The sequence below is a fragment of the Fulmarus glacialis genome, unplaced genomic scaffold, assembly GCF_000690835.1.
Source record: "Fulmarus glacialis isolate BGI_N327 unplaced genomic scaffold, ASM69083v1 scaffold7739, whole genome shotgun sequence".
NCBI lineage: Eukaryota > Metazoa > Chordata > Aves > Procellariiformes > Procellariidae > Fulmarus > Fulmarus glacialis.
Window position 1 is genome coordinate 39,737 of NW_009235140.1, and position 19,138 is coordinate 58,874.

General features: G+C 49.5%; 1 protein-coding gene across 1 annotated transcript in view; it reads left to right on the plus strand.

Moving 5' to 3' along the window:
- Positions 1-19,137, plus strand: part of LOC104082683 (RNA-binding protein 6-like) — a 54,423-nt gene extending 35,286 nt beyond the window's left edge. Inside the window, 18 exon segments of the mRNA XM_009585900.1 lie at positions 2,857-2,931; positions 4,624-4,684; positions 5,758-5,826; positions 7,023-7,274; positions 7,794-7,954; positions 8,335-8,432; positions 8,928-8,970; positions 9,567-9,627; positions 10,587-10,678; positions 11,385-11,537; positions 12,622-12,711; positions 13,473-13,562; positions 14,197-14,299; positions 14,302-14,456; positions 15,039-15,113; positions 15,703-15,800; positions 17,062-17,173; positions 18,920-19,137. Of these exon segments, the coding sequence (XP_009584195.1) occupies positions 2,857-2,931; positions 4,624-4,684; positions 5,758-5,826; positions 7,023-7,274; positions 7,794-7,954; positions 8,335-8,432; positions 8,928-8,970; positions 9,567-9,627; positions 10,587-10,678; positions 11,385-11,537; positions 12,622-12,711; positions 13,473-13,562; positions 14,197-14,299; positions 14,302-14,456; positions 15,039-15,113; positions 15,703-15,800; positions 17,062-17,173; positions 18,920-19,045 (1,914 nt within the window). The 3' untranslated portion in view covers positions 19,046-19,137.
- The last annotated feature ends 1 nt before the right edge of the window (position 19,138 follows it).

Here is a 19,138-nt window from a genome sequence, read left to right on the forward strand (position 1 = left end):
ACTGGTGAGTCAACTGTGTGTTTACTGCTAGTTTTGAGGGGGAGGTTCCTGACTGGGAGGACCAGAGGGACATTTCTGTAGCATACTGATTTAGAAAGAAAAGGCCAAGCTGCTCAGAAGTACAGGGTGTTGAAAATTCCCAAGGAGAATTAACGGGCATAGTGCAGGTGAGTTGGTGAGAGAGGTCCAGGATAAAATGCATGAATATGGAAGAGATTGTTACAGTCTGGTTACTAGACAGTACATGTGGCATATCTTGGGCTTACCTTTTTTTTCCCTCCAGCACTGTTCCCTGAAATTCTCAGAAAATCTTTGTGATTTCACAAAGATCTGCTCAATTGAAAGTGGTGAACTGAAAATTAGAGTATTATCCGAAACATTTTGCAGACAAAAGGAAGAAGATATAGATGAAAAAGAATAAGCAGTGACAGGGACTAGAAGAAATAAAGGTTCTGAAAATATTTGGGATGGAATCTAGTAACAAAATGGGGGAATGAGGAATTTAAAGTCACTGAATCCTGACAATGTGTGTCCTAAATGAAGGACTCATTTTGGTGTGTTAAATGATGATTGCAACCTTGAAAATGACTTTATCAAGAAGAAATCAGTAAGAGAGAGCTTGTTGAAAAAGTGAGCAGGCAATCAGCAGGGTGTTAAGGAAATTAAGGAGTAATTATGCAAGTGACACTTTCTGCAGTCTCTGAGAACTGAATTTGCAGTAGAGACCAGCGCCACATGCACTTAAAAACCATTTTCCGTAAAACCAAAAATAATCTTAAGGCTTTCTGGCAAGTTTATCCTCAATGGCTGGTAGAAGGATGAAGCTGTTATGATGGATTGCCGTACCAGAGGGATTGTCCTCAAATCTAGTTGTCCTTGTTTCCCAAGCTGATAGGCAGGGCCGCAACTGCCTGCTGAGGAGCTGCTGTTTCCGAGGCCTTTCCTGGGCTCACAGAGTGGCCGCAGCTCTGCTCATGGGGATGTGCACCCTGCCTTCTCTCCCTGCCTGTGCTCAGTGGCTCCTGAGGCAGACGCGGGCGTTTCTAGCCTGCTCTCCTGGCACTGCCTGTCTCTTGAGTGTGTGATGTGATGTGATGGGTGCCCTGCCTGGGAGAGGGAGCACGTCCATCTCAGAGGGACCAACAGTCCCAGTGGGACAGCCTTGATTTCCACTTCCCTGTCTTTCTCACTTGTGTTTCCTCACATGCCTTAAAGAAGGTGCAAACCTTCTCCTAGACATGTGAAGTAGGCAATACTCCAGGCTGTGAATAGACCCCGAGGAGATTCCTTGCATCTGAGGTTGCAGCACTGTGCTCCGGGTACACATGCCAGCCCTCAGCAAGGTCTAGGAATGGCTCAGCTTTCTGTAAGGCAATGGCAAGTCCATGCTGGAAAGCAGAGCTTGAACAGCTGGGAGGCAGAAAGGAAACCCCTGAAGTGTTCAACACATGTAGGCCTGGTAGGAAAGGACAGCCTTGGTTCGTAAAAGGCAGGCTGCTGAGAGGGGAGGTGGTGGAGCCGGACCTTACAGGGTGGTGTCTTTGGTCTCCAACTTTCTCTGCTGTGTTTTGTCTTAGGGTGGTGGTACCGTTGCTGAGTGATTCCTTCCCATGCTGAGTGATTCCCTTCCCTCCTACTTTACATATTCCCTAGCATCTCCCTCACATTCTGCACAGCAATTTATGCATGGGTGTATCGTGACTTCAGAATAATAACTCTGGGGACTTGTTTTCTCATGTTCATGGTTTGCTCTGGGGGCTCTTGCGTGACTAGGCCACTGGGTCAGAGTACCTGGGAAGCTTCTGACGCACCAGAGGTCCCCAAAATAGCTTGGGGCCATTTACAGCTCCCTGACATCTGTCTGTACCGTCCAGCAATGGGTCAGAAGAGCGACTGCTCTCCTGGGGCTTGGGAGACCTGGGTCTGAGTCTCATTATTGTCACCGAGTCTCATATTATGGTATTGGGAAATACAGACTGCCTGGTCTGGCAGTGCCTCCAGTGACATGAGATGTCTACGGCTCCGTGCATTTGCAACTCGGCTTGCATCCTGCATGCCCAGACATGGTCTGTTGTCCACGGCAGATGAGAGCTACCAGGAATCCTTGCTGCTCACTGCTTTTATAGGCTGCTCCGGGCAGGAGCTGGGGGACTTGCACCTGCGACTTCATTTCACCCTTAAATCATCTGCATTTCAGCAAAGCTCGTGGATTTGTCGGGCTCCTGACATCTCTCCAAAGCGTGATGTGTGGAGCTGAAAGCAGCGTGTCTTTGTAGGCAGTGCTGCTGCTGCACAGGTGCTCGAGGCCAGCCCCACCAAGCACTGGCTGCAGGGCCAGTGGCCTTGCCGTGAGCTGGCATACTTCCCTGAAGGAAAGCCAGGGTTTCTTGAGTGACATGAAGACTAACCCAAGTATGAAAATTCTCTCACCTCGGTGGCATTTTTCCTTGTATTGCTCCTCAAATAGCTGCCTTGTGGCCAGCCTGGTGGTGGCTGGTGTGAAGGAGGCTGTCCAGCTGCCCCTTTCCAGCATGTGGACAAAGCAAGTTAAAGCAGTTTCCCTTTCGTGCTCTGGTTACTCTGTCTGTGCTCTTCCTGGGAGGTGGCAAAGCCTCTTCTGCCTAGTTCCTCTGGAGCTAACACGCAGCTTTGTAGCCCCGTGCTAGAGCAGGGCACAGGCAGTTTCCCTTCCACTTCCATGGCAAAGCTCCAGCTAACTGAACCGGGAGACTTTCTCCCCTTTCACCCTGTTTCACTTGCGAAACCTTTAGGAACCAGAGCTTTAACCCCTTTCTTTGCCTCTGAGTAATCTGTGTGTGCTGGGCACCTTCGTCATTTACCCCCTTGTCTCAACAGGGAACTCTTTCGATCGGTGGCAAAGAAGTGACCCTTGAGTACACTCCGTGCCCAGAGTTTTGGCGCTGCAAACGTGTAAGTATGTGATCAGAGAGCTGTGTTGTGCTTCCCCTGCTGGCTCTCATGGCAGTGGCAGCAGAGAGGAGCGTGATATTTGCTCAGTGGCTGAAGATCCTTTAGAGTAATACCTGTCCTGAAGATCTTGCCTCTTCTAAACTTCTGTGGTTTTCCCTACCTCGTTTTTGGTACCACCTATGAGCGCATGTTGCTTTGGTACAGTTAGCCAGTGTTTTATGCACAGAGCAGTTTCATCCCTATGCAGTGGTTCCCTTTTAACATCGGGAAAATAGCGTGTGGATCCTTTGTCCTTAAAAACCAAAATGAGACAGTGATTCTGCCAACCAGAATGGAACAGGCTTTCACTCTGGTTCACGTGTGTTAACCGCAAGTGTCTTCACTGCCCAGGTAGCCAGAGCTTTAACAGCGTAACAGTGCAAACCACCCCTCTGTCTCACGCAGGAACCTGTGATCTAGATTTGAGTCTAGTGAGTGCAGCAGGGAAGGAAGCATGGAAATGAGTCCAGGTCCAGGCAGCAGTTTGTACAAACTGGAACTGGCCCATTTCTGGGGAGGTGCAGTTAGTGGCCCGGGGGTCAGTTTTGTTCCCCTGTCCTTCCCACGATTCTCCCAGAACAGGCGCTTTCGGCTGCAGCAGGCTGGGGAGGAGTGCTGGAGCAAAGGGCAGGGCTGTTGCCTGCATTCCCACTGACTGCAGACCAAGAGGTTGCAGCAGGGTGGGAGGGGATCAGTTCTGGTTAGACTCCCACCTTGACCACTGGATCACACTGGGCTTCAGAGACCCCCATCCAGGCTAATTGGATGCACGCCAATTGCCGGCAGAGCTGTTGCTCGGCACCTCATCTGTGCTTGCAATGCTCCAGAGATCAAGTAGAGACAGCAGTTTCAGGCGGTGGTTTCACAATAGCTCTCAGTGCAATGAGAAGTAGCTGGAGCATATGTCCCTACTGTTGCTGTGCACAAGCATGGCCTGAAAGAGCTTTCTTGTGCCCCAGAGCGTTTGCAGGGCTTTAGTTAGAGAAAAAAAAATTGTATGAAAGAAGCAATGCATTTACAAAGAGCTTGAAGAGGAAGTTAGGAATGCTGTGTTCGGAGAGAGCTGTGAAGATGGGGCACTTGGCTCTTTCCACGGTGGCTCTGGGTGGGATAACCATCCGAGCCCGTACAGCTCTACCTCTTCTATCTCTAGCAGACACCTCTTCATTGACTCTCCCTGTGCAGCAAATTATATCAGTATCTACAGTTTAGCTCAGATAAGGACTTTGTCACTGCTTTAGGACTGCGTTGAGATTAGTGAATACAAAGGTAACTTTGGATCCTTTGAAACAACGGGGTGGCTAGCAGTATGGTGCCTAGAGCATGGAGCTTTTTGGTCCAGCATCGCTTGAGAGGGGGAAGGGTCCTGTCTCAAGGACTAGTGAAGTACTTCCATAGTGTGAACAAATCTGTGCTCAGAAGTTGTGTGAAAATCCTGTTCCCAAGGCAATCCCAGTTGTGAGCCATGTGAGCATTTCCCTTCCATTCCAGCCAAGGCTCCTGCTGCCATTACCCATCCTGTCTCTCAAGCTCTCACTGTAACTTTTCCGTGGCTGTTACTTTCTGAAGTCACTGCAGTTTGGCCTTCTGGAGTAGGTTGTACCCACTACCTTCAAAACATGACTTCCTCATGCTGTCCATCTTCCATTGCAGTGTAAGGTGTGTACTGTGGGCTACAGATCTTCCTGCTCCTATTGCAAGCTCCCAAGAGATGGTGAGTATATCTGGTCCCCCTGTGTTTGGTCGGTTAAAAGTTTCATCTGCCCTAACAAGTAAGTTTCTCTTCTGGCTTCCCTCTTGGTGGACTAGCTGAGCACTGTGTAGGAGAATTATTAATTGTGCTTCATTTAGACCCTTTTCCCGGTCCACACTAAAGACGATGCATGCAGATACGTTGCTACCAGGTTCTCTGTTCTTGTGAGGCTTGGTGGAGAGGCGTCTTACTGCACAAGGCCTTCCCTTCCTATTGCTTTGGCATTGTCCTTCCTCCACAGAATTACAGGTTGTGTGTCCTCTAGGACAGTGAGCTAGTACTGCTGGCCATAGGTGAGGTGGCTTCCCCTCAACCCACCTTCCTTGGGAGATGCAGCTGCATGTTTGTAGTGTTACTCTTTTGAGGCTCTCGGATTAGAGGTGAATCCAGGACTTGAATTGCTGAACTGACCTTGCTGACTGTAAGAAGTGCATGGAGAGGAGTTCTGCTTCTCCTCGCCCCACCAACACCTTTGCTTTTCTGGGTGGGAGGGTGTGAGAGCCAAAACACGCTCCCTTGAGGAACTGATTTCTTTGGGACGAGCAGGTATTCCAGGCACTCTGTAAGCTTTGACTCTGTATCTTTGAGAAGACTTCTGATGTTTTGCATTTCTTACCCGCGTACCCCAGGCAGAAGGGCATTAAAATAACTGCTGATGCAGAACACTTTATTTACTGAAGCACTGTCCCCATGCTTTCCTTGCACTGTGGCTCCTCCATCAGCATTATGAAGGCAAAATCCGCATAGCTGGCCCAACGCAGCTGTGGATTGTAATAAAACTGCTGAGGAGCAAATTAAACAGAGCCTTTAAGATGCTGTGAGGACAGATTGTGGTGCATGCTTCTTACTGACCTGGTTTTGTTGATTGTGAGAACATGTGTAATAAGGTAACCTCTCTATGACTGTCCTTTAATTGCCGGGTGAAACAAAACAACTCTCTAGGCATATACAGGCATTACTGCAGCTTTGCATGAGTTCTTGCATGCTTTGTGACTGATGGTCTTGAAATGGATTTTAATATGCCTCTCTTACAGGGAGCAGAGCAGGCCCAGAGTCCAGAGGTGGTTCTGAGGGAGAGGACGCATCAGCTGAGCAAGAATTCAGTAAGAGAATTGCTCTCCCCGTGTCCGGGGTCGTGCTCATGTCTGTGTGATTTGCATGGGCAGTTTTCACAGCTGCATGTGCAGACTGGTTTCATATGCAAATTTTACATTAGGTTCTGCTCATGAAGCGTAGGTAAAACACTGCACGCTGCAAACTGCAGACAAATTAGTACAGGCCTGTTCAACATGAGCTGTGCTGACAGCCAAGCAAGTTGGTGTGCAACTTTCCCAACGTTTACGTGCAAAATGGTCGTGTGTTCTGCCATGCTGCCCACTGCCCAAACACGAGAGTGGGGAGGTGCTCTGGGGGACATTAAAGAGTGAAGCTTCACTGTGCCAAGTCTTGCAGTCTCATTTCTTTCTCTTTGTGGGAAGAGGCTTCAGCAGCAGGTACAGGGCTGGTGATGTCTGACTTTGCAGCCCCACAGCTTTGGCTTCCCTTTCCAACAGCTTTAGAATCTCAGGTAGAGATCTCTTTTGAAGTGAAGCCAGATGCTTAGAGGCCTTCAGGCACAGAAACTTGATGGGATTTATCTTCTCTGTATTACATAGCTAGACTGGGGGGCAGGGTGTTTCCGCATAGTATCTGCCTCATCTGCGGTAAGTAGGCACCTGGTAAAATCAGTGATTGTATTATGATGCATTTCACTTAGTGATCATAGGGGTCTGCACCCAGTTTTCCTCCAGCATAGAGATAGGGTGACAGTTACTTGTTGGTATTGCTCAGCTATGGGTGTTCAAGAATACATCAGGCGTAGTAAGGATATCACTGCCATGTAGATTGTTCTTGTTGGTATTGCTCAGCTATGGGTATTCAAGAATACATCAGGCATAGTAAGGATATCACTGCCATGTAGATTGTCCTGGACGTGAGTGGAACATACCCAAAACCATCCCTGATTAACGTTTGCCCAGGCAAGAGCCAATCCTAAAAGGAGGCCAGAAAGGCTCTTGTCTCTGACGGGAGAGGTCAGGTAAAGGAGCCCAACATGAAACAAGGCAATGGAAGGATGAGCCGTATCTAGCTTGTCCTTTACACAGCTTGTGTCTGCAGACTGTTAAGACACGGAATATGCAAAGGGCAGAACAGGTTAGCCTTTTATAAAGGGCGCTGCTGCAGTGGCCAGAAAATAGCAGAAGAAAAATATATGCTGAAACACTGTATGTGGAACCAGTCAGTTTCTCCTCTCTAATAGCAGAGACAAAGCTTGAAAAACCTGAGCAAGAGTTATCGGGACAACCAGGATCTCCAAAGCAGCCTCTCCAGCCCTCGGTTCCGGCTCCACAGCAGGAGTGCCAGCCTGAGGAACAGGAGCCAAGGAAGAGAGATGAAGGGAGAGAGCGGCGGCCCTCACAGGAGAAGAGAAGGGACATGGAGCGGCACCAGGAGCTGCCTTCTCAGAGAGAAGCAGAGGAAGCCACACCACAGGATGGTGGAGGAAGCAGAAGTGAGTGGCACAGGGGACAGTTTTAGATTCCTCTTGCTTGCACTCCATAAGACCATCTGCAGAAAGGGCAGCATTTCACTAAAACCGCTGGAGGCTGTTTCCATGCTGTGCAAATCATGGCGTCAAGTAATGGTGGGCTGTCCAGCTTCAAAGGTGCTAGCGAATTGCCTTTAGGAAAATTAATTCAGGGCAAGCTGGCTTCAGGATGTTACAGTTAACTTAGCACAGCAGAAAAAGTCTCTTTGGCCAGAAGTTACCCTGGGCTGAGTTCCTCTGAGGAGGGGCCTACTTTCTGCTCTGTTTTCTGGGAAGGAAAGGTTAGCAATTGGAGGTGGTGCTCTGAGCATCTTGCAAAGTGGAGAGGAAAAAAGCGATGGCTTCCAGACTCAACTGCAAGAAGCTGTGCTGTTGCTTTGAGTGGGTTTAGTTTTACCTATGTTGTCACAATAAACTTAGATCTGAATTACCTTTTTTTACTACTTTTTCTTTCCTGGCCACCTCCCTCATCGTGCTTCACAGCAATTATGCTAAAGCGTATTACTCGATTCACCCCACCAGAAGTGATTGTGGGGCTCTTGGCCCCCTATGTGCGTCTCTCTACATCCAGCGTGCGCATCATGAAGAATAAGGCTGGCCGGATGGGGCAGACCTATGGCTTCATTGAACTGGATTCACATGCTGTAAGTAGTTTCCTGCTTTCACATGCTCCCCCTGTTGGCATCTGTAGTCTGTAGAAGTAGGCATTGGTCCAGAGGGTGTTCACCAAAACTCTTCGGGGCAACAGCAGCCACAGTGCTGCATTGTCTAGCAGCCCTAGGAGAATATAGTCCTTAGCTGGCTGCTGAAAACAGTCATAGGACAAACAGAGAACCTAACAACACATTTATCCTTTTGGTCGCCTCCTAAATACCTTTCACTAATATTTAGACACAAGTGTTGTGTTTCCTGTCCTACTATGGTCATCATGTAAGCACAAAGCCTTCCTTTCAGGCAGACTGGATCTGGGAAACGGGCTTGTGTTTCCTTCTCATGGATGTGAAATTCTCCTTTCCTTTTACAGGAGGCACTGAGGTTGCTAAAGATACTGCAGAATCTGGATCCCCCTATCTGCATTGATGGACGCACGGTGGAAGTGAATCTTGCTACAGGGAGGAGAAGGTATAGACAGATAGGGCAGTAGGGTTGTCCTTTGCGTGATGTGCTGCGAAGCTAGAGCTGTCTTGTCAGACCAGGTGCTTAAAGGTTGGCATGTGAATTAGCACAGATGTTCCTACAACCTAAATATGTTGGAGAGCTGAAGGCATCCGAGCTAGAAGAAGATTCAGTGATTGAGCAGTATGGGATTAATCGTCATATAGCATGGCCTCTTGTTGTTGTCCAGCCATCAAATCCCATTGTGAGGGAATTAATGGGTTCAGCTTTTTAAAAAGCAATTGGAGAGATTCATCTTTGCAGACACAGCAGAGAGTGTGTTCGTAACTGTTGTGGAGACAGTGATCTGCAAAGTCTCTCTGCCTCCTGGGATGGACACAATCCAACATGTGGCCAGCAAAGATGGTCTTTCTGCATTTATTGGTCCTGCTGATCATTTTGAGTATACTGAGGTTAATGTGAAGCCAGATTGACATTAACCTCTAACCTTTATCTCAACAGGAATGACTATGGGGAGCACGGTGACAATTCCTACTATGGCCCGGTAGGTCTGCACAGCTTCCCTGCAGGTAGCCAGAGAGGGAGGGAGCACCAGGGGTGATAGGCCTGACTTTGTTTGGCTTTTTCCGTTTGGGCTGCTGAAAATTCAACATGTTTGAAGATGGGATGATAATGCTCAAGTGTGCTCTTCGCTGCTGCTGTGCCCCTAATGCTGTTTACAATGTGCGTAGAAGTGCAAGTCAGAGTGTAGATGCTACTTGAGGGAGTTCTGGGCTGGATTACTCTATACCACGCTTTTACAGAGTGACTTAATTGATGACTGGTCTCAGTTCCTGGAGTGAATGTCTCTTCTCTAGTGGTTGTTACTAGACTACAGGGATCTTCCTGTACTGAATGAGCTGGAGGCTTCGATACGGATTGCCATGAGCACTTCATTTAAAGATTTGTGGAAGCTACAGAGGTGTTGTGCTTTGCAACACTCTCCATTGCTCTGTAGATGAAAAGCTGTGTCTGCTTGTGCCCTATTTAGGGTAGCTAAATGAGCTGTTTTCCTGAACGTTGGGCCTGTGAGACGGAGGAGAAGCAATATGATGTTTGTCAAAGAGTTTCTGATCTGTTTGTGTTGTTCACTTACTCCAGGGCAGAAGGGGCATGAGAGACAGGAGGGGCGGCGAATCACAGAGACGCACCAGAGCACAGTGTAAGTTAAGCTCTGCCTCACTCCTACTGTGGAGACTTTTCTTCCTTAAAAGGGCACTGACATGTAGAACTCAGCCCAAAAATATTTTTAAAGGCTAAGAGTAGGTTTGTTTGCTACACCCACTTCTGAGTTCCTTTGCCAACTTTGTTTAGTCACATTTTCCTATCTGATGATGTGTTTCTCTCTACTCTTACTGTGCAAAACTACATGCAGATAAAGGAAACTTACTGTGTGCTTTTCCTTGTTGTGGTAAACTGATGGGATAAAATCAGCCTGGCAATTACTAGATGAAACGGAAGAAAATACACTTTATGTAGCAGTGCCAGTAGCTGGAAGAACACTCCTGATTTTTTTACTAACTTACATGTAGTATCTCTGAGCTCTGTCTAATAACACTTTGGAAATGAGAAGCATTCCTCACATTACAGGCCTACCCTTAAGGCCTTTGGCTTTTCCTGTAGAAACAGTTTGCTCCCCTTTCTTGTTGGGAGCTTTCATACACCCACAGGGCTGAAGGGATGTGGGAAGCGTCATCACTTTAAACAGGAGACTGAAAGAGTACAGATCTTCCTTGTTCACAGGGGTGGGTGGACACAGAGCCTGATAGTCATTACCCCATTCTTAGGGAAATTACCGAATTTCATATCTTTGTCCGGTCAAGTGTTGTGGTCTGGTGATCTCAGCACAGCCCCTGTAAGTGCGTTTTGATGTGGAAGTTTTGCCAGAGTCCTAAAACAGAAGAATTGTGAAAACCTATTTCCCTTTTTACTCCTTAAAGAAAAGAAGATGTAGGTTGAGTGATGTGAGGATACTCATACCTCTCTGGCCAAGAGAGAAAAATTCTTCTTTCCCACTCTTGATCCTTTCACCAGTGTAATATTTGCTCATGCTTTTGCGTTTGTAAAAGGCAAGTTCTGCCTTTGGAAGATTGTGGTGTTAACTCTTGTCTCTCTGTTCAGCCCCATCAGATGTGTCCACATACATTTATGATCCCGAAACTGGGAATTACTACGATCCCATAGCTGGGACGTACTATGACCCCAGGACTCAGGTGAGTGTGTGGGAAGGAAGCTTTATGCATAGTACGTTCCTACAAACTGCCCTTCTCTGGAGAGATTTTGCAGCCAGATCCTGAAGACAGGCTAGCATGGGACAGCATGGGCTTTGTTTCTCTTACTCAGTTCTCTGACCTGTATAAAAAGGATGCACGTTCCAAAATATCAACTTAATGAGAGGCTAGGAACCCATTAGCTATGTGTTGAACCAGTTACTGTAGCTGCCTCTTTGGCCTCTGAAGCCCTGCCTTTGGAGGGTTTTTGGTCTTCTCTTCATTGAGTAGACTTATGGACAGAGCATTCTTGCTAGATTTTACTGAAGATGTGATATGTGACTCTTTGTATTAAAAGATGGACAGCAGAGTTCTGTTTTCATCTGTGGTCTCTTTGCTCCCTGACCCCAGCCAGCAATAGTTACAAGGATGCCAAAAAAGAGCCATCAGCAGAGGTTCTCTGGGGCTGTCATCTTGTTTTCATGATACTGGAGATGTCCGAGTTTTGGGTGAGCAGGGTAGTGCTCTGATGACCTGGCTGTGGTAGACTGTCTTCTGCCCCAGCAAAGTTCTGACGCCTTTGCCCTCAGCTGTCTGAGGCTCTGCATTCCCTTCTTACTGTGCTGGTCTCCCCAGCCCAATAAGGACAATAAGCCCAATAAGAAGATTGCAGGGGTTTGGCTAAGTCTGTTCCAAATGCCTCTTTCAGAGAGAAGTCACGATAGACCGAGAAGCCTGCTCATCGCCTACAGAGAGCAGAAGGCGGCGGCATGGAAGCCAAGAGCGGACAAATGAAAGGAAGGAGCCGCACAGCAGGGACAATAGGGACAAAAAGGAGAAAGGGAAAAATACTTCTGCTAAGGTAAATCCCTCCAGGTGTCAGAACGATCAGAGATCTGAGGCCAGGAGGCTGAGGTAAGAGAGGTTAGAAAATAGAGAGTAATATATAGAGGATTCAAAAAGGGAGGGACAATGAGAGAAAACGATGAAATACATAGGGTCACCAGCAGGCCAGGAATGTGGTTGCTGTCTGGCCAGGTGGGAGTAAGTTCCTGAAATTTTTCTCTTGTGACATTAAGTCAGGGCTTCTTATCCCTTCTTTATGGTAAAGGATTCAGAAACATCCAGGTAACTGAGACACACATTTCACTCACACTGCTGAAAGCACCCAGCTATTGTAACAGAGCCAACAGAAAAATAGCAGAGATGTTCAAACATACCAAGTCAGATAATAACAGAGATTGAGCTCTCCCCTAACCGCAGTTCCTGCCCCCTTCAAACATCACAGACAGGCAGGAAGATGAGGCAGGCGGTGCAGATGGACTGCAAAAGTGAACTGAGATCGAATGCAGGCAGGAGTCTGTGACGGACATCCTGTACAGTCCCTCCCAGAGTCCAGCACCAGTCCTGGGGCAGAGCCCTTCAGTGCTGCTCCCAGTGAGCAAACGCTGTCTCCCCAATGTGGGGAGCTGCTGGTCGGGAGTAGCTGCCCAAAGTGATGTTTGAGCATGGGTGCTTGGAGCAGGATCTTCCACAACTGTGCTGTGATACTGACTGGGCCCGAGGAATGCCAGGAGAGTTGGTAGAAGCGATTGAGCCACGAATGCAGAAACTTTGTTTTCCTCCTTGCCTGTTGGTCTGGATATGCTCTGTGGCATGACCAGTCCTGGGCAGTTGGGACCTGAAGGGTGTAACTGTCCCTGATGTTGATACCAAGCCAGCCAAGGAGTCTCATCTGGTATGGAGGATGCCTGCTTTCAAGGGCACTGACCTAGGAAAAACATGGTGTTGTCTGGAGGGTGAAAGCATCTCCAGTAGAAATCCTGCTGTCATTTTTCCCATCTGCCTGGTTTCCATGGATGCTCAGAAGTGGCTTTCCAGCTGTTCTGTGCACTTTTGGACCCCTGTGCTGCTGATGGCCTAATGCCCAATCTTGGGTTTTTCAGAATGAGCCTGGAGAGGAGAGGTTCTTCGCAGAAGATGTCTTCAAAAAGCCATTGCCTCCCTCTGTGAAAAAGGATGAGAGTGCGGGCCTGGTAAGATGTTGCATAACACTTGTCTTTCCCCAGTCAAGCATGAGTAGCTAATGAACTCCGAAACTAGAATATGTCTAGGGCTTCAGACCAGTTCTCTGTAAAGCATGTAGGTGTGAAGCTTCACCCCAACCTTTGTGCTGCTAAGCGTACAAGCGAGCATCACAGTCTCATCCTGTTGCAGTGCTGGGTGACTGCGGTCTCTCATGTTCTCTGTCCAGTATAAAGAAGGTCCTAGAAACACCACCAAGCTGGTTGAGCCTAGCCATGTTGTTGTCATTTCTCCTCCCCGTCTATAGTACTTGTGCTTTGTCCCATCTCTCACAGCCAAGCAGGACTGTAACTGTTCCTGGAGTGGTGGGTTTCTCTGCTCCCATGCTGGCTGGCTGTGGGGGTGGCGTTGCACCTGGTCTCCATGTCCTGTGTGCAGACACAGAGGTGTCTAAATGTGACCTGGCCCAGTCCCACTCGGTCACTGGTCTGAGACACGGCTGGGGCCGCTGTCAGCGTCACAGTCCAGCAGAGAGTGAGAGTGGAGCAGACTGGGACATCATGGTGAGCTGCTGCAGCTGTCCCGGAAAGCAAGGGCATAGCTCCAGGAGAGCTATGAATTTCCCAGAGTGGGAATGTCTCCCACCAAAAACACTACCTCATTTCTGCCACCTGCCCGGTTTCCTGGGAGGCCTGTTTAAACGGGTGCTTAGCTGTTGGGTGCACTGAGTCCATGCTATGGCAGTCTTAACACCTGATCTTGACCGTTTTAGAATGAGACTGGGGAGGAGAAGTTCTCTGCAGAAGATGTCTTTAAAAAACCATTACCTCCCTCCGTGAAGAAGGATGAGAGTGCAGCCCCGGTAAGTGTCTCCATAGGATTAGGTTTTGCCTTGTTTGAGGCTGGGTGGAGGACTAAGGAGGCTCACCAAAGCCTGGCAGTGACCTTGGATGGCAGAGGTGCCAGCTTCTCATGCCAGAGGAGGGAACATTGGAGGTGAAATGGCGAAGGCAGTTTGTTTTATAACTCTGAGCTTGTTTGCAGGCTTCTAGCATGGGGAAATTTAATACCTGCATTTAAGCAGGGTCTCCTCACTCAAGCAGTCTTCCGGCATAAAACTCTTCCAGCTGCCTCTAGACTGAGGAAGGCCAAACCTCACTGATCTCCATTGCTAGAGGAAGTGACTGACAGCAATCCTTGCCAAATAGCCGCTGCTTCGGTCAGCTTCTTGTGCTTAGGTGTGTGGCAGATTGGGAAAGCCTGGCACCAAAGCACAGCCTGTCTAGAGAACAGAAGGGCTTCTACCCTGTGGTGTTCAAATGCTGGCCAGCCAGCTTCTCTCCATTCCCTGCCCCTGCTGCCGGGATGCTGCTCTTTGGCTCTTGGGCTGGAACAGAGACAGAAGTCACGGGGAGATTGACTGGGGAAGCAGAGCCCCGCGTGGCAGGGCAGGCTCGATGCTACAAATTGTCACACTTTTCTGCCTCTTCCCTCAGCCCAAGGTGGTGAACCCTCTCATAGGACTTCTGGGAGAGTATGGAGGAGACAGTGACAATGAAGAGGAGGAGGAAGAGGAGGAGCAGCCACAGGCACAGTGGCTGGCGCCCCAGCACAACGTGAGGAGCAGCCAAGGAAGGCCAAGGCCAGCGACGACAAGCTGACCGACTGGAACAAGCTGGCCTGCTTGCTGTGCAGGAGGCAGTTTCCCAACAAGGAAGTGCTCATCAAGCACCAGCAGCTTTCCAACCTGCACAAGGTACGGGAGAGCTGGTGGCTGGGGGGCTGCGTGTGTGCTGCAAGCTGCCTTTGGCTCAACAGCTTTGTGATCTGCAGGGAAAAATGCGACGGTTGGGTGGGAAGAGCTGTGCTGAGTTTGACACAGTAGCAGGCAAAGTTCCCGTCAAAGCTCTGTTCAAAGCATTGTGTGAGCTGCTTGCTCCTGCTGCGGGAGTGCTATATCATCAAGGTGTGACTTTTTAAGCTGTAGTGAGATAGCTTGGGCTTGGGGAGAGTGGGATGCTGGCACACACGAGTGTGACAGCAGTAAGAACTTAGCACATGCCTCCCCATGTTCTGCGCTGCCTTTGAGCTCTTGATTCTAGGAGGGCCAGACTGCACGCAGGTTAAGATAGGACTGGTTGCCTTCCTTACTGTGGAGAGGAAGGGCTCCTGGCCTCTGTGGGGGAGCGGGTATTCTGGGCTGCAAGAGAAGCTGTTGCATCTGGTATAGTGCAGGTGCAAGAGCATGCTGCTTTACCTGTGCTCCTTATGGGTGGAGCAAATGGCCCTGACAGCTTGTATCCTCTGCTGACACTGGCTTCTGTTTTCCTCCTTCCAGCAAAACCTGGAGATACATATGAAGATCAAACGATCTGAGCAGGAACTGGCATATTTGGAGAAGAGAGAGCGTGAGGTGGGTCTGCTGCGGTGGGCAGACTTCTATTTGTGGACCTGCACTAGGGGGATGTTGGTCCCAGACAGACCCTCCACTTAGGCACCTGTATCTGCAGCCTGGGCATCAAATGCCTCCCAGAAGAGTCTTAGACTGAACTGTGTGCACACTCTGCATTTGGACCTGTAGATAGTGCTGTGACTTCTAAGAGGAGGTCTCCCTCCTCCCAGAGGGGTCTGAATGTGGTTTTGTTGCCCTGCAAGCCAGCGTTGGGCTCTGGGCTAAGTGAGACCCAGATTTCCATCTAAAACTGATGCAGTGTATGGGCTGCTGCTGCCTGGCCAGAAATGGGAGAGTTGTAACTGTCCGTTGCTCGGAAGGTAGCAGAGCTGCTCCTGGTGCCATAGCTGGAAGGCTGCAACCATGGGTCAGCCCATCAGGACAGAATAAGCTTGGATTGTGGGTCCTAAAAACATCCAGGGTTTGTGGGTTCCCAGGACAGAATTCCAGCCAGCTGAGGAAGAGATGAGACCTGACTGCAGAGCAGTATCCTGTGGAGTGTTGAATCCTTTGTAGCCCCCGAACTTACTTTGTTCTTTCTGTTATGAAGGGGAGGTACAAAGACAAAGGAAATGACCGGAGAGAGAAATTCCAGCAGATGGATTCACCAGAGAGGAAACGACTCAGATACGATCGGGACTCAGAGAGGTAATGGCTGCTCTTGGTTAGATCTCTTTGGGGCTGCTGCCAGGATGGCATGTGTGCTGCTCCACACCAAGGCCAGGAATTGGCTGGTGGGGTAGATCTGCAAGAGCCAGACGGGCTGTGATTCTTGTGGGTAGAGTTCCCCAAAGTGTGAGCCTGTTGTGCTGCAGGACTTCTCAGAGAGGACAGGAGAGGGCCGGGGGTGTGTAGTGCAGGGGTGGAAAAGAGGGTTTAGGGGAAAGCAGAGGCAGGCTGCGTGGTGCCGGAGGGGTGAGATGCGGAGTTTGAGTGTGCCTGGCCAGGCACAGGGAGCAGAATGCAGCCTGTTCCCATCCACCTCATCCTTAAGGCACTTGCTGTCCTCCTGTCCTGGCATCTAGCCATTGAAAGAAAGAGCAAAGCTGTGTTTCATCTGTTCCACTGACTCAGAGGAACGCTAGGAGCTGTTTCCGTCTCATTCAGAGTAGGTGGAGGAAGAAAGTGCGTGCTGTGCGGAGCTCTCGAAAGGCCTGCCTGCTGCAAGCTCGCGTGTTCCAGTGGGCTGAGGAACTGCTAGGCTTGTGTTGAAGACAAAACTGGTTATGTGCCTGTTCCCTTCTGGTACAGCACCTCAGAAGGAGACCTTTCCTCCATATCTTGCAGTTTAAAAATCCACATCTTCTCTTCCCTCTGTTTTCCTGGAATAGCTGTGGATAAACTAAAGCAGTTTGTGTGCAGTGTAATCAGCAGCCAGAAAGTAGAACTTGCCTGAAGGAAGCTATTTTTGTGCTGACTGATTTTCAAAACTATGGGTTTTGGTTAATGGTCTTGGATGAGTAATGACCAGGTGGGAGAAAGGGTGTCTGAATCAACACTGCATCTATTCAGCTCAATGACCACACTGGGAGAAAAGAAAGATCTAACAGAGCAGCAGGGAGTAGACTTCACTTTCTTGCTATTGCTAAAATTCAGATTAAGAAATGCAAGCACAGAACACTCCTGGCTTGCTTGTACCATAAATACTTTGAAGCCTGAGCTCATTTCCTGTGTCCTGGTGTATTTTCCCCTGAGGTGGGACAAGAAGTTACGTGGTCAAAGGTGTCTGAACCCTGCACACAGAATCCACCGTGTTGGTTTCCTTGGGCGGTGTGCTTCTTGCAAGCAACTTGGGTATCCCTCAGGAGAAGTTGGAATGTCAATGAAGGAGCTATTAGCAGAGCTAAAAATCCCTGGCATGTGTTCGAAGCATTGCAAAACTGGACAATTGATTCTGGCTCTTTTGCAGTGACTATGACCCAAGGATTGATAGTAACAACAAAGGGAATCGAATGTTGCAGTCCACGGGGTGGAAGAAAGGCTTCGGCCACAACCAGCAGGGCACAACATCACCAATGGAGGTGAGTCTTCCCTTCCTTTCCAGACACATCACTGTCCTGCAGCCGGTAATGTCTCCCAAGACAGCTGGAGGGAGTTCCTAGCCAGAACAAGAGTCAGGCTGCAAGTCTCAGCGCCCACTTGATGGAATAATATGCGTGTGCTGATTAACTTTGCAGGCTAGGAGGGGCTGCAAGTATGTTGGCAGTAGAAGAAGGTTAGAATTTATATGGATCTGAAGGGGTTGAGAATAGAGTAACAGTGAGTAGGGAGGGTGTGAGCATCTGATTAATACCTGCCCAAAGCCAGGCTGAGGTTTGAGCAGGTCACCAGCTCAGTGCTTTGCAGCCACAAGAGCTGGGGGAAAAGGTGAACCTCCTCCGGGGAGGTGTGAGCATAGCCAAAGCCACAGGGCACGTGATACTATTTGTCTACTCTGCTTGTGAGGCTCTTGCTGCCGTTCTGGACCCTGGACTTCGGAAGGGAACGCCAGGGTACGTCGTCTGATGAGGAACAGAGTCCCCATCAGCAGAGGGCTTCAGGGATAGGCAGGGCTGGGTAAATCCTGCCCTCTGGGAGACGCTGATCTCTCAGTGGACCTTGCTGGAGAGGGTTTATCTGGCAAGTGGCTTGGGGCAGGGACTGCTCCCCCTTGCTCAGGGGCACGTGAGCAGCACCATGCCCTTGCGGCTGCGGTTGCTCAACGCGGCGGGTTTGTCGCCTGGCTGCCTCACTGCCGTGGTGTCAGCGCTTCGCCGAGGTTGCAGCGCAGCTCACGTTGTGACATTTCAGCTGGCAGTCGAGTATATCGTTAATGGCAAATATTTGAGGCTTCGTGACGTGTGTTTGCTCGAGCCCTCGCACTTAAGGCAAGATTCCCTCTTCAGTTCAGACAGCAGGAACCGGCCCCAGCTGTTGCTCAGTTCTCGTGGAGAGTTTCCTGTGGCCATAAAGCAGGCTTTGTCGAAGAGCCAGCTCCAGTGATGCGGTCTGGGAGGTCTGACCTCCGATCAGAGCTCCCTGGACCGGATGGGGGAGCTGGGCAAAGCACAGCCCTCGTACAATTCCTATAAAGGCCTCCCAAAAGAGCCCTAGAGATGTGCTTTGTTCCCTCTTCCCAGTCATGCTGGGCAAAGCCATGTGCCCCGCAGGACTTTGATCTCTTGGCCTAATTGGTCACATCGCTGATATTCAGAAAAGTCGGACTTAAAAAGAGAAACTTTCAGCCTTGGGCCTGCTCTCCTGGGCTAACTCTAGGCAGGTATTACTAAATAATTCAGACGCTGGCTGCAAAAGCCAGTCGTTAAAAACTGGTTGAAATTCAAAGTGAGCTACCAGAGCCCATGGGAACTCTGTTAGAGGAGAGAACAGCTGAGCTTGTGCAAATGCAGGCTAACTGCAGGCAGCTCCCCGGGAGCCCAGCTCTCTTGCTGCACTTTGCTTTGCTCTGTTTCAATCCTCGCTCGTACACGGCTGCCTCTCGTCTGCCGGCGCTGCCTGTTTCGGCTCCCCGCCTTATGCTGGTCTCTGCAGCCGATCCCTGTGGTTTAATTCTCACCGGGCATTTGCTGGCTGTGTTTTTGTTGCCCGCAAAGGGCCAACAGTTTCTCCTGAACAGCTTTCGGAGGAACACAGTGCTGTTGCTGTTCCTCCTCTCCTGGATCCACGCGGGAGCAGTCAGCTGTCCCGAAGCAGCCCAGGGAAGCTTTCTCTTTATGGGCAGCCGGCGAAGAGGAAAAATCACTAACGCAAGCTGTGTCTGTTTTCAGGCAGAAAATAGGAAGAAGGGCCCTGGGCTGGGGGCCCAAGGGAAGCCCAGCAAGAGGCAGTCCAACGAGACCTACCGCGACGCCGTCAGGAGAGTCATGTTTGCCCGCTATAAGGAACTTGAGTGAATGGTGGAGAAAACCCCAAGCCTGTCTCTCTCCATCTCTTTCTCTCTGTGTCATGTTCTCTTGGGGGTTTGGTCTTTTTTTTTTTTTTTTTTT